Here is a 15391-nt window from a genome sequence, read left to right on the forward strand (position 1 = left end):
GTTAGTTTTGAAAGGATTTTTTCCACCCTTAATTATGGCTTCTGTTGAGCTTTACCCCTGCTTAAAGTCTGAGAATTATTAATGTAGCTTCCATTTAGGACTTTGTTAGACAAGTAAAACTATTTATTATTATATTGACAGTAATAACATGGTTGTTTATATAAATTCAGAATGTATGTAATGTGATTGAAATATTACAGATGTTATTTTTCGAAATACGGTTGCTAGGCTTCTACAGCTTACTGTACTCTGTTGAGGACTATTACATTAATTTAGTGGGAGAAGGTGCATAATTTTTTATACATCAGTGTTTGGTCTTGAATGAGCACTTCTTAATTTGAACCTTCAAGTTTCTTAGATGAGCTAACATGATTTCCATAGCGTACATAAACTTTTGTGCATTGTGTACATTTGTCAACATAGCTTTATTGTGTTTATCACATTCTTCAAAGGGTCTTTTAACAGGAGAATGTCATAACTACTTCTCCGACGCATGGCTTTACATATTTCCCAAGGACTTCTTTGAAAATCTTGAAACAGGGCCTAAAGAGATAGTATAGGGTGCCTTGCACTTGGCCAACCTAGCTTTGATCCCCTAATATAAACATGTTTACAATATCTAAGCATGTTTTCCTTAAATGGTTTTTAGTCTTAGAAGACAAGAGCAGCAAACCTCATAAACTCTATTTGCATTTTAAAATTTATTTAAAAAAATGATAGTTTATTGTACTTCGGGCTGGAGCGATAGCACAGCGGGTAGGGCGTTTGCCTTGCACGCAGCCAATATGGCTGACTCGAGTTTGATTCCTCTGCCCCCTCAGAGAGCCCGGCAAGCTACTGAGAGTACCTCGCCTGCACGGCAAAGCCTGGCAAGCTACCCGAGACATATTCGATATGCCAAGCACAGTAACAATAAGTCTCACGATGGAGACATTACTGGGCCCACTCGAGCAAATCGATGAACAACAGGAGGACTATGACCATGATTGTACTTTATTATTTTTATGATCTAAGCTGTATGTATGAAAACAGTAAGACAATAAATAAATAAAAAATAAAGGATTATGATATGAGATGTCAGCACTTCTTTACAAGTGCCATAAAGAAATATATATTGATAGGAGTGGATAAAATGATGGGAAATCCTGAATTATATAAAACAGTTAGGGAAGACTTCTTTGAGAATGAGACCATTACGACGTACCCGGTATAGTGTAAGGGATGCTGTCTGTTGGCAGATCGTTTTCCAAGTTTTGGGAAAGAGCAGAATGACTTCAAGTCATAAATACAGAGCAGTGTTGACAATTTAGATTTATCCTTAGCGGTATAACATTGAGGCTAATGAAATTATTTTTTTGTATAATAAGCAGTACACTTTCAATTCTGAATAATAATTGATTTTCGTGCTGTAGATTCAATTGGTAGATTTTTTCCCTTTTTTCAATATGATGAAGTTTTATTTTAATACTATGAAAATTGGACTGTATGTTTCTTCTCTTTCTGTAGACGGCAATGGATCAACTTCATATGCACTTTACCCAAGCCATTCACAATACTGTGTTTCAAGTTGTTCTCGGCTATGTGGAGCTTTGTGCAGGAAACACAGATACAAAATTCCAAAAGCTGCAATATAAGGATCTCTGTACAGTATGTAGTAACTTAATTCCTATTTGTATGTCTTTATTTTTTGAATTGATTTGCTCTTTTCCTTAGCACCCATTATTTGAAGATGCTGTTTAAATTATTTGACAAAAGTTTTATTTTTTTTCTCTCATTATTGTTTTTCTAATAGATTGTTGACTCAGTCACAGAAATTGTCAAAGTTGATTAGATGGTACAGATTTAAAGAGTACTTTTGCTTTTGAATGGACTGTTGAAGTTATCTAGGCATCTTTTACTTTTCTATCTTAGAATCCTTTAATTGAAATCTCAGTTTTTAAATATGTGAGGAAAGGAATTGTTTCAACTTTATTTTCTTTTTTAAGTAACAAAACATTTTTCATTCTAGAGCCTGGCAAGCTACCGAGAGTATTCGATATGCCAGACACAGTAACAACAAAGTCTCCAATGGAGACGTTACTGGGCCTGCTCGAGCAAATCGACGATCAACGGGAGGGCCTTTACCTTTACCTTTTTTATTTAAGCATTGCGATTTATATTATGGTTAGTAATAGAGTTTCAGGCAGACAGTGTTCCAGCTGCACATCCACCATTAGTGTCAGTGTCCTTCCACCAGTGTCTCAAGGTCCCGTTCCACTCCTCCTTACTCCTCACCACCTTGGCAGTTGCAGTTATGTAGGCTATCTCTCAAGGTCTTTTACCATTGACTGCTTGTTAATTCTTATGTAAAGTAATCGATAATAATTATTGAGATGTACTCATATGAGAGCATATGTGGGCTTGGAGTAAGAATGAAGCAGCAGAGCCCTGGGCAGACACGTTTAATAGGTTACTGATTCTCAATTTGGAAGGGAGACAAAATAAATATTTGGGCAGTTGGTTTTCACTGTTTAGTTGCAGCATTTTGAAGGAAGTTCTTGATCATAGTTTAGAGTTTAGATATAAACTTGAAAAGTGAAATAATTGTTATGGCACCAGTCCATAGTTAGGAGAGATGGAATTTCTGTCATCAGGGAACAATTGTGCTCCTTTTAAATGGTAAGAGATTGGAAATGAAGAGGTACTTACTCTTCATCATAGTACTATTTGAATCAATATCCATTTGTTACTAAGTGGACTAGAATGGAATTCAACTTAAAGAAAATTCCTTTATAAAGAAATCTGGGACAAAAAGTGTTCTGTTTTTATTTATCTGGAAGCAGAACCTCAAACCTTTTAAAGCCAGTAGCAGCTTTTAAAGCCTTTTGAAATGTCCCTTGTCATCTGCCACCAATGTCCTGGGCTTAAAATTAAGTCTAGTTGACCTTGAGTTTCTTGAAGTTATTTTGCAATTAAAGGTACAGTTTTTTCTATTTTTCTATGATAGATAATGGGTTGGTTTTTTTTTTGTTTGTTTGTTTTTTTGTTTTTTTGCCTTTAGGGTCACACCTGGCAATGCACAGGGGTTGCTCCTGGCTTTTCATTCAGCAATTACTCCTGGCGGTGCTCAGGGGACCATATGGGATGCTGGAAATTGAACCCGGGTCGGCCACATGCGAGGCAAATGCCCTACCCGCTGTGCTATCACTCCAGCCCCTAGATCATGTTTTTGAGATGATGAAGTACAGTTCTTTTGGTAGTGTAGAGTTGTCTAATTTTCACATTTACCTTCAATGTATTGGGTTATAGTTTTTAGAACATTAGGCTCTTTAAAAACACTACACTATTTTAAAGTGTAAATTTCTGGTTATTACTTTGCAACAGAATTTTGAAATGATAGTTGAACCTCATTCATTTCTGGGAAGAATCACTTAAAGGGGTATGGTAATCATTTTACTTAGAAAATTAAACGTTGGACTGGAGCAATAGCACAGTGGGTAGGGCGTTTGCCTTGCACGCGGCCCACCCGAGTTCGATTCCCAGCATCTCATATGGCCCCCTGAGCATTGCCAGAAGTAGTTTCTGAGTGCATGAGACAGGAGTAACCCTTGTGCATCACCGGGTTTGACGCAAAAAGAAGAAAGAAAAGCTTTGAGGGCTGGATGTGACTCAGTGGTAGAGGACAGGCTTTTCATACATATGTAAAACCCTGACTTTTTTTGGCACTGCCAAAAAAAAAAAAGATTTGTTTATAATTTAATTTTTATTTTTGTGTATTTTACTTATTCTACAATAGTTTATAATATAAATAGATTGATAGACACCAAATAGAAGCTCTTTTTTTTTTTTTATTGAATCACCATGAGATACAGCTACAAAACCTTTCTGTTTGAGTTTCAGTCATACAATGATAGAACACCCATCCCTCCACCAGTGTACGTTTTCTACCACCCATGTCCCTAATATCCCCCTGCCTCGATGGTAGGCAGTTTTCCCCATACTCTCTCTTTACTTTTGGGCATTATGATTTGCAATGTAGATATTGAGAGGCTATCACGTTTGGTCTTTTATCTATTTTCAGCACACATCTCCCATCTTAAACAATCCCTCCAACTATCATTGACTTAGTGATCCCTTCTCTATTCCAGCTACCTTCTCCCCCAGCTCATGAGGCTGGCTTCCAGCTATGGAACAGTATTTCTGGCCCTTGTGTCTATTGTCCTTGGGTGTCATTCATCCTATTATGTTATTTTATATTCCACAAGTGAGTGCAGTACTTCTTTCTGACTCATTTCACTTAGCATACTCTCCATGACCATCTACTTATAAGCAAATTTCATGACTTCATCTCTCCTAATAGCTGCGTAGTATTCAATTGTGTAGATGTACCAAAGTTTCTTTAACCAGTCATCCATTCTTGGGCTCTTGGGTTGTTTCCAGATTCTGGCTATTGTGAATGTAATGAACATACAGGCTTAGATGTCATTTCTACTGTGCTTTTTTGCACCCTCGGGATATATTCCCAGAAGTTGTATTGTGTGGTCATATGGAAGCTCAATTTCTTATTTTTTTGCTCATATGTTATAGACACTCTTAAAAAAAAATGTTTCTACTACTAGTCTGGAAGGGCTTTAATTTTGTTTATTTTTATTTTATATTTTTGGGCCACACCCAGCGGTGCTCAGGGTTTATTCCTGGCTCTGTGCTCAGGAATCACTTCTAGTGGGTTCAGGGGAACATATGGGATGCTGGAGTTTGAACTCAGGTTAGCTGCACCCAAGGCAAGTGCCCTAGTCGCTGTACTATCATTCGGGCCCCCTGTTTGAAATTTCATTTTTTTATTGAAGTAAAATTGGTTTAGAGCATTTTATAAGTTTCAAATATATAACATCTTAAGTCAGCATCTCTGTATGTTATATTTTACCAAAAGAAGTCTCATTTTCATCCTTCATCAGACTGTTGACCCCTTTCATATGATTGACTTATTAAGTCACATTATGACTTAATACTTACTTTTTACTTACTTCTGATAACCACTGTTTTGTTATTATACTCTTAAAAGTTTTTTTGTTTTTTAAATTTGTTAGTTTCATGTCTATCAAATGTCACGAGTCATACAATGTTTATTTTTCTTGGACTTATTTCACTTGGTATAGTACCCTTTAGATTTGTCCATGTTGTTATGAAGAGCAGAATTTTATTTTTTTATCTTTTTAATGTTGGAACAATATTCCATATTTATTTTATCCATATGTTCTGAATCTTTCTCCACTTCTCTGACAGTGGGCACTTAAGTTGTTTTCAACTCTTGGCTATTGTGAATATTGCTGTAGTTAACATGAGGCTGATGCACATATATCTTTGAATTCACATGTTTATATTTTCAGGCAAATACCCAGAAGAAGAACAACTGAATTTTTTGGAATTTTTATGTTTAATTTTTAGAGAAATCCCCATTTTTCCAAATGGCTAGGGTTTCTTTTCTCTGCCTGCTTTTCAACACCTGTGTCTTGTGTTTTGGATTTGATAGCCTTTCTCACAAATAATGGAGCAATGCCATCTTTGATTTTCATTTCAGTAATGTCTATTTGAGTTTGAGTAGTTGAGCTGCTTAGTGCCGGGATACAGTAGTGATAGTAAGTTGCCCATACAGATTGAGTTTCTTTGGAAAGCTTATTTCTAGATGTTAATTGTTATTTTATGATAATAGAGCTGGCTAAGCTAGCAGAAGTTTTTCCAGCCGTGTTTTTCTTTGTTTGTTTGTTTGTTTTTTTTTCTGGTTGTTCCTTTCCAAATGAGTTCTGGTTTGGAAATTAGCTGAGTAACATAATAATACCTTGGGGGAAGAATGCAGTGTTCATCTTTGAGGAAAAAACAGTTTTTATTTCAGTATGTTTATTCACAGTGTCTAGTACTTTGGAGGTGTCTAGTAAATATTTCTTGAGTAAATCAAACTGTACTCTTTGACTCTTATTGGTGTGGTGATGACACATTTGAAATTTGATTAAATTAAGTAGGAGTGAAGGGAAGCCAGTATAGAGTATCTTATCTGTGTCAGGTCTGTTTATTGATGCCTCCTGTGCATATATATAGAAAGATAAATTAAACTTGAATGTTTTGTTCTTCCAAACTTTAAAAAATTTCATTCTCATAAATAATATATCTCGATGTTGAATTATAATGTCAGCTTATATTGACACTTAAAACAGTGTTGTCCTATTAAGACGTGTTCTTAAATTCTCGGGGTATGTTTTGTTGGAAAATTAATTTATTTTCTCTTATCAAAGAGTGTGAGAATAGAATTACTCTGATTGTTACTTCCCAAAGTGTGTAAAACTGCTTTCCTGCTGCGTTCTGGGCCCCACTGTATGAAAGTGGGGTTGGTGGTGATAGTAGCCTCAGGTGCAGTTGGGTGCTTATGTTTGTTTGCTTATAGATTGTTTTTTATTTGTTTGTTTGTTTTGCTTTTGAGGTCAAACCTGATTGTGCTTAGGGTTTATTACTTCTGGCTCTGCACTTAGGAATGACATCTGACATGGATCAGAACACCAGGGCTTGAACCCAGTTCTTCAAGCCAACTACCCTAGCTAATGAACTATTTTTCCTGCCCTAAAAAAAGTAGGGATACTGAATTTTTTTTTTTCTGGGAAGGGAACTGAAGGCCAAATAAGTTTGGGAATGTCCGCTAAAAAGGCTAAACTGCCAGGAAGTTCATGTGTATTAGCCACCGTGTTTTGTGTTCTTTATAAAATTATATGTTTTTTTATAAGAATTATTTTTATATTTTGGTTGACTCCTTAAAGTAGTCTATTATTTCAATACTTTTGCATCAGAGTCTTTATGGAATTACAATATAGACTATATAAATAGTTTAAATTAAGCAATTATTAATATATTTACTTTAAAATATATACATTTTGAATTCTGTAACTCATTAACTGTAGTAAAATACAGTAAAAAGAAAATAAAAGTACCCACTCATGCAAAGCTTTAGTATATAATAGGCAAATAGCTTTTCAAAATAGAATTATGCTATGTACAGTTTTACAGCACTTTTCCCTCCTTGCTATATTATAATCAATTTAATATTTTAGTAAATATTGTACCCATAAAACTTTTAATGGCTTGAGTGTATTTCAGTATAAGAGATCCTGTGGATTAATTAACCAGTTTCTTGTTCTTAGATTTTTTTGTTGTTGTTGTTGTTCCAGCTATATCATGAATAGCACTTTAGTAAATTTTATACAGCTGAATCTTTGTACACATCTTTAGTTATTTCTTTAAGAGAAATGAAATTGCATTGTCGAGTGCTTTGCATTTTTAAGGCTCTGGCTCACATTTTAAAATTGCCCTTTAGAAAGTGTGTTTCAATCTACAGTGCTTGCCAGCAGTGTCTGCTTTTATCCCTTTCACTATACACACTCATGCTGATTACTTTTTATTTATTAGCTTAATTGTCATCCCGGAAGCTACTATGTTGAGAATAATTTTTTTCAGGCATATTTAGGAATTAAAGGAAATTAAACTGGTCCATTTCATGAATTACTGAGATTGCTCTGATTGGTTTTGTTGTATAGTTAAGTGTATGGTGACTTTTCTTGTTGGAAGTTGTGGGTTTGGCTGTTTAGGCAAAGCGAATCTTTTTTGTTAAAAAGAGTGATATTTAGGGGCTGGAGCAATAGTACAGTGGGTAGGGTGTTTATCTTGCACGTGACCCATCTGGGTTCGATTCCCAGCATCCTATATGGTCCCCCTAGCACCGCCAGGAGTAATTCCTGAGTGCAAAGCCAGGAATAACAACCCCTGAGCATTGCCAGGTATGACCCAAAGAGAGGAGGGGAGGGGAGGGGAGAGGAAAGGAAGGAAAGGAAGAGGGAAGAATAATATTTACAGGTTTTCTCAGATCAGTTTTAGAATACTCTAAAGAATTCAGTTGTTGGCTGGGGAGATAATACAGATATTAAGACATTTGCCTTGCATGCTGCTGACCGTTATTCTATCCTCAGTACCGGGAATGGCCCCCTGAGCAGTGCTAGAAGTGATCCCCAAGCACCAAGCCAAGAGTAAGTTCTGAACATCACTGGGTGTGGGCCCAAAACCAAATAATAATTTTTTTAAAAAAAAATTCAGTTGCCATATTTACTTTTTCATATGTATCTGGAGCTTAACTAATTTGATAGAGGTATGTAGCTATTTCTAAATATGTAAAGTAAAAAAAAAGTTTCTGGTAGGAATTTTTATTTTTAAATTATTTCTAGCTTTGATAATTCTCTAAATTCAAAACTAAGGTGCTGAGGATGTGGCTCAGTGGTTAAGCACGTAATGTCTTATATTTGTGAGGTTATAGTACAACTCATGGCACTTAAAAGATAAAAGACAGCAAAATATATAGCTATCTCCCTCTTCTTTATTTTTTGACTTTTAAATATAATTTTTATTTTGGCGTCATGTAGAATGTCTTAGGCATATGATATTCCAATGCTGCACCCACCACTGTGATGCAGTGACCCTCCACCGTTGTCTCCAGGACCTCTCCCAGGCTCTGTGCTCCATCACTTCCGCAAACTCAGTTCTGCAGACCATCTCTCAGGCTTTTTAGTTAATAACTGGCCATTTTTAATTCCCTTACTATGATTCTTTATATTCTACATATTACTTTGGAGAGCTGGGAAGATAATACAGCAGGTAAAGCCTTTTACATAGTTGACCTGGGTTGGACCCCGAAACTCTCTGGTTCCCAGGATACTGCCATATGAGCCCAGAGCACAGATCCAGGGGTAAGCCGTAGCCTTCATTCTCTTGGTGGCATGAGAGGGATTTCTTATCACATGAAAAACCATGGTTGGTGAAACCTATTTGCTGTCCAATAAGACTTCTATACTATAGATTGCTGTTTTTTTTTTTTTTTTGTGAAGAGGTTCAAGAATTAGAGTTAAAGGACCAAACTGTTTTAAAGGGTACGTAACTGTCAACAGAAATCGAAAGTCAAAGAAACATTACTTATGATTAGGGAAATTTAAATAATTTAAAAAGTGCTACTTAGCTTAACATTACCTTCATTTATAACATAGCATATCTTTATTTATAGCACTGTAGCACTGTTCATCAATTTGCTCAAGTGGGCACCAGTAATGTCTCCATTGTGGGACTTGTTATTACTGTTTTTGGCATATCGAATACGCCATGGGAAGCTTGCCAGGCTCTGCTGTGCAGGTGGTATACTCTTGGTAGCTTGCCAGGCTCTTGAGAGGGACAGAGGAATCAAACCTGGGTCAGCTGCGTGCAAGGCAAACATATTAATGATACAGTTTATAAATGATAATTTTTTGTGTGTATGGCTAAGTTATATCCAATCTGTTACAAGTAAAAATTTTTTTAATTCAGGACTTTTATTGGTATTATAGATATCTAATAAGAACATAGAAATGGAATTATATATATTTTTATTTATGGATGATCATAAATCATCCATAAATAAAGAAATTTTATTTTTTTATGGGAGCAATAGCCCAGCGGGTAGTGCATTTGCCTTGCATGCGGCTGACCTAGCCAACCAGGTTCAATTCCTCCACCCCTCTCATAGAGCCCAGCAAGCTACCGAGATTATCTTCTCTGCATGGCAAAGCCTGGCAAGCTACCCGAGATGTATTCAATATGCCAAACACAATAACAACAAGTCCCACAATGGAGACATTACTGGACCCACTTGAGCAAATTGATGAACAACAGGAGGACAGTGCAGTGCTACAGTGTTATGGATGATTATAGTTTTTATTTAATTTTGTTTTTTGGGTCACACTTAGTGGTGCTCAGGATGTACTTCTGGCTGTATGCTCAGGGTTCACTCCTGATGGGGCTCGGAAGACCATATGAGGTGCTGAGAATGGAACTCGGTAGGCCACATGTAAGGCAAGCACCCTGCCTATTGTACTATCTCTCTAACCCCAGAGTCATAATTTTTTTTAGAGTCATAATTTTTAAAACTTCTGAGAGTTATTTGCTTTAGGTTATTTGCTTTACCCATTGGACTTGACTGGCCCCAGAATCATCGTTTCTAAAACTTCAGATAGACTCTGAGTTATTTGCTTTATCTCTCGGACTTAGCCACATGATGTGATATGGCTGGATCCTGACTTAGTAAGTTGTTAAGGCAGAACTCCAAGTCCAAACCAGTACCATCCACTCTGTTGTATAGTGCTCCTTCCTGAGTTCCTATGTTAAAACATTTTGTTTTTAAATTTTAGACAGTTTGGTCTTTCCAGAAGTAACGAGATTGGACACATCTTAAGTTGCTTGGCCCAGAGTTCATCCTTCCCAGAGATGTCATTTATCCCTGAGTCTAGTGCTGTTTTGACCTGCACCGTATTTCTAGAAGCTTTCTGATAAGCACTTTTTGGGGTTTTTTTTCCCTCATCTGTTTCTAGTGATATGAACTTACAGCACTAAAAGCATTTATCTAAAGAGACGTATAACACTTCGTTGTTTCTGAATTCCATCTATCAGTGTGGATATAGTGTGGTACTGGTGGGGCTTGTGTGGAGAGAGCTGGCTAGTGTCTCTGGGCGCTTTGGATCTGTGTGAGGATGACAGAACATCTGTTCACTTTGTGTTTGCTCAGCATGTGATTAGAGTGCTAAATCAAAGTAAAACAGGAGCATAATAATAATGTGAAGGATACTCCGAAGTATGTTGATTTTGGTGTTTTAATGTAAAAATCATCTTCCTAAATTTTTATAGGGACTGGGTAATAGATTCTTCTGATGACTATAAAAGCAAATTAATAACATTTAAAAGACTAAATATAGCAGCCTCTTCTTTTGATGGTTACTTTTAAATAGCTATGAGAAAAATGACTCTTGGGGACTGGGGATAAGACTCAAGTGGCCTTGAGTACTTGCTGATGTGAGGCTCTAGGTTTGATCTCTGGTTTCGTATGACCCCCTGAGTACCCCAGGAGCTTGTTCCTGGCACCTGAGCACAGCAGTGTGGACCCTCCACCCCACACTGAAGCAGCAACCACCAACAAACAACAGTAATTAACTTTTTTTTTCTTTCAAAAAAAAGAGGTAAAATCTTCTTTCTTCATTTCTGGATTTATACTATTCTTTAGAAGCAGCCTCTAGATTCTTGAGGATTTTTTTTTATTTCTGTTTCAATTTTTTACTTGAGATTGGTCTATTCAGGTTTTCTGTTTCCTCTTGGTTCACTCTTGGAAGTTCATTTCATTCTAAGAATTCATACCTATCTTTTAGGTTCTTAAACTTGGGGCATGAAAGTTGTTCATAATTAACTCTTTATATATATATTTTTATTTCTGAGGTTCCTGTTGTAATTTCTGTCTTGTGTCTGTCCTATTTATTTCTTTCTTTCTCTTCTTTTCTACTGAGTCTAGCTACATGTTTGTCAGTCTTGTTTCAAAGAACCAGCTCCTGGTTTTGTTTACCCTTTATATGCTCTTTTTTCTATATCATTTATTTCTGCTTTGGTTCTTATTATCTTCTACCTTCTACTGTGTTTGGGATTCATTTGTTGTTCTTATCTAATTTTTTTCTAGCAGAGATGTTAGACCATTGATTTGAGCCTTTTCTTTCTTCCTTGTTATTATTTTTCTTTCTGATATGTTCTTGAATAGCTATAAACTTTCTCCTTGGTACTGCTTTCACTCTTTCCCATAGATTCTGGTAGTTGGTGTCTCCTTTCTCATTTGCTCTGAGAAATACTTTGATTTCTTCTTTTTTCTCATTCACCTAATTGTTTATAGCATGTTATTTAGTTACCAGGTTTTTAATCTTTATTGCCACTTTGTTTTTATAATTGATTTCTACTTTTGTGGTCTGAAAGACACTTGGTATGATTTCTGTTTTTGTGCTTTTGGGCATGTTTGAATTGTGTCTCAGCATGTGATCTGTCCTGGAGAGTATGTACAATGGAAAGTATATTTAGTATTTTGGAGATATCTTTCTTCCTGATGTGTTCTTGAATAGCTATAAACTTTCTCCTTGGTACTGCTTTCACTCTTTCCCATAGATTCTGGTAGTTGGTGTCTCCTTTCTCATTTGCTCTGAGAAATACTTTGATTTCTTCTTTTTTCTCATTCACCTAATTGTTTATAGCATGTTATTTAGTTACCAGGTTTTTAATCTTTATTGCCACTTTGTTTTTATAATTGATTTCTACTTTTGTGGTCTGAAAGACACTTGGTATGATTTCTGTTTTTGTGCTTTTGGGCATGTTTGAATTGTGTCTCAGCATGTGATCTGTCCTGGAGAGTATGTACAATGGAAAGTATATTTAGTATTTTGGAGATATCTTTCTTCCTGATGTGTTCTTGAATAGCTATAAACTTTCTCCTTGGTACTGCTTTCACTCTTTCCCATAGATTCTGGTAGTTGAATGTTTGTTAGACCCAGTTCTTCCAACTCCTCATTTAGGGCTCTTGCTTCTTCATTGATATTTTCCCTGGTTGATCTGTCCAGTGGTGAAGGTGGTATATTTAACTCCTCCACCACTGTGGTGCTGCCATTGATGTATTTCTTCAGGTCGCATAGATGTTGCTATGTAAACTTTGCTGTCCTTTCATTTGGTGCATATGTGTTGATGAAAATTAAATCCTCAAGAACTCTTGATCCTTTAACCAGTATTTAATTCTTTCCTTGTCTTTATATCGTCTACTGTAGTTTGAATGCTATTGATCTAAAACCTGTATGGATGTCCCAGCTTTTTTCAGTCTTCCATTAGCCTTTATAATTGTCTTCCAGCCATTGACTTCAAGCTTGTGTTTATCATGGGAGATTAAATGTTTATCATGGCAGTTTTTATCATGGGAGTATTTATCATGGGAAGTGTATCATGGAAGTTTAAGTTACTTTCTGCTTTCTGGGGAGTGTTTTTCTGAATAACATGGCTTTGTTTTCTTCTTGCTTTACAATTTCCACTGAATAAATTGATACTGCTAGCTGTTAGTCAAAGAATGGCAGTGAAGAATACTTTAGAACACTTACAAAAGAAATATTTTGTAATTAAATTTCTGCTTTTTATCTGTATATACCTAATCTTGAAAAGATATCATATTGAATTCTTGGGGTATCTCACTTATGAGAACATTTTCTAAATTAATTGAAATCTTTTGTTACTATTATAGATATCTAATAAAACATAGAAATGCAATTATAATATAGTACTTCTTTGCTTTGGACTCCCTCACTTTAAATGAATCCACCCAGTTCCTTAATTGGGACTTATCTGAGTTGCAGTGTTAGGTAATTAGTAATTAATAAATGGATTAAACTAATGAGATGGTCTGATCTGAAAATTTCTACCATTGTTTTATGAACAGTGAAACTAAATCTATCTAGATTGGTTTGCTGTCTAAGACTATATGATAATTTTGGAGCTGCTGTGGATTGGCAACCTGAGTTTCTGCTTCTTGGCTAGAACTCTTGTTATGGATTACAATTGGGAACAATTTCTCTCTGAATAAAAGTTCTGTAGGCTTTAAGTATAGAAATTCAGGTTCTTTTCTTAAGTCAGGCTTTTACTTTTCTATTTCTTATGCAGTTTTTTTTTCCTTTTCTATTAGTTTCCTTGAATAGCTTTGGTTATAGTTGTGGTTTATATAATTGGGTTCTTATTTTTAGATTTGCAGGTGTTTTTGAAAATGAATGATAGATTACAGATTGCAAATGGTAATTATTTGTAAGGTGTTAAAAGCATGATAAACATTTGTTGTTATTACATGAGTTGGTTGTATGTTACAGTGAAAAGTGGCCTCTCGCGTCCAGTTTTCAAATTAAGTGGCTCAGTTTACTGCCAACATCGTCTTCAAGCACAAGGATTAGCATATTGGGGCATACTTTTATTGAAAACAGGTTTATAAATCTATCCTACCTTCAAATTATTTACTATGTCTTTACAGTTACTACATTTGTTTCTATTTAGAATATAGACAGAATCATTTGTAGAGTGATGCTGTGTTTCATAGTTTTATGTTTGTACATATTTGGTAATAATGCAGTTTTAATTTGTCAGGGAATTTTGTAGGCATGTGCAGTAGTTTAGGCACATGTAAATCAATTTATGTTTGAATCTGGTGAGAAAAATTTTCCTATAACTTTACTATATTGCCAACTTTTTTTGAAAACACTTTACATATCTCTTATAATTTCACATCTCTTATATCTCATCCAAAGCCACAAAATCTCAGCAAATACTCCAAAAATAACAAACAACCTCTTTTCCTTAAATAGGCATTAATATAGCTAGATAGTTGTTGGATAGAGAATAGAAAGCAGTAGTTCTAAGGTTTAATTTTCTGGTTTGTTAAACTGTGACAAGTATAATAAAAATTAATTGGCAAATTCTAAAAATTATTTGTACAGTCATAATTTTTCTTTGGGGGACAATATAATTAAAATGGTTTTCCTTTTCTCTCCCAGAAAGAATATTGAGATATAATTAGATTAAATTTATTTGCATAACATAAATATATATTTATGCAAAGTTGCACTTACAAAAGTGAGAAAATTGACTTGTAGGTAAATGATTGCTATATTGCAATTCTGAACTTCTTGTTTTTTTTTTTTTGCTGCCTGCTATTAAACTCACATCGGGAATCAGTGTTGATTTTCATCACGTGTGTGACATGAGATATATCGGGTACAATATGTAGTAAAATAAGACCAGGGGGAAAAAATCAAGCCTGGTTCATTGTAAACGTAGTAATAAGCATAATCATGAAAATTGAATGAAAAATTATTTCAAATTGTGATATAAGTTTAAAAAAATAATTTATATTCATTCTATGTGTAAATTTGGATAGCCTTTCTATTTCTAATGTAAATAGTTAGCTAAAGCCAGTATTTCCTATGGTCTGTTCTTAAAGTATGGAGAGATTCTTGGAAAGTACAATTTTTGGAGAAGCAACATATAAAGAAATCTACCTTACTATTTATTATTGATATCAACAGGAGTTGAATTTCTTTGGTATATTTCTGAGTCACAAAAAAAATCACCAAACTTATAAAGCCTCTAACCACCTTCTGACATTGAATAATAGTATTTTTCATTCATACTTTAATTCTTCAACCTGCTTATTCCCTGTAAGTGTCCTGATAGTCAGAACCTATTCCTGTTGCTCACCAGACTCTGGCCTGGACCCTCTATTGCAGAGTACTCAGACTAGGCCACTTTAGATAAGCCATTTAACCTAATGTACACGTCTGTGTGATATGGGAGAAATGCTGCACAGACATGGGGAGTACATCCACTTCAACACAGGAGTGTTTTTTTTTTTCTCTCTTTTTCTTTTTAAGTCATTGGCTATATAATGAAATGATTTTTGAGCTAGGCAGCATTACTTAAGCACCTGCTGTACTCAGAGAAGGGTTTCTCTCAGGGTCCTTCGTTTTATCTC

General features: G+C 35.3%; 1 protein-coding gene across 1 annotated transcript in view; it reads left to right on the top strand.

Annotated features, from left to right (window-relative positions):
• The window catches only part of VPS50 (VPS50 subunit of EARP/GARPII complex), a 130791-nt gene that overhangs the window by 53271 nt on the left and 62129 nt on the right, over window positions 1-15391 (top strand). Inside the window, exon 12 of the mRNA XM_056118362.1 lies at window positions 1507-1647. Within this exon, the coding sequence (XP_055974337.1) occupies window positions 1507-1647 (141 nt within the window). The remainder of the gene's footprint in view (window positions 1-1506; window positions 1648-15391) is intronic.

Source organism: Sorex fumeus, unplaced genomic scaffold, assembly GCF_029834395.1.
Source record: "Sorex fumeus unplaced genomic scaffold, SorFum_2.1 ptg000037l, whole genome shotgun sequence".
Taxonomy (NCBI): domain Eukaryota; kingdom Metazoa; phylum Chordata; class Mammalia; order Eulipotyphla; family Soricidae; genus Sorex; species Sorex fumeus.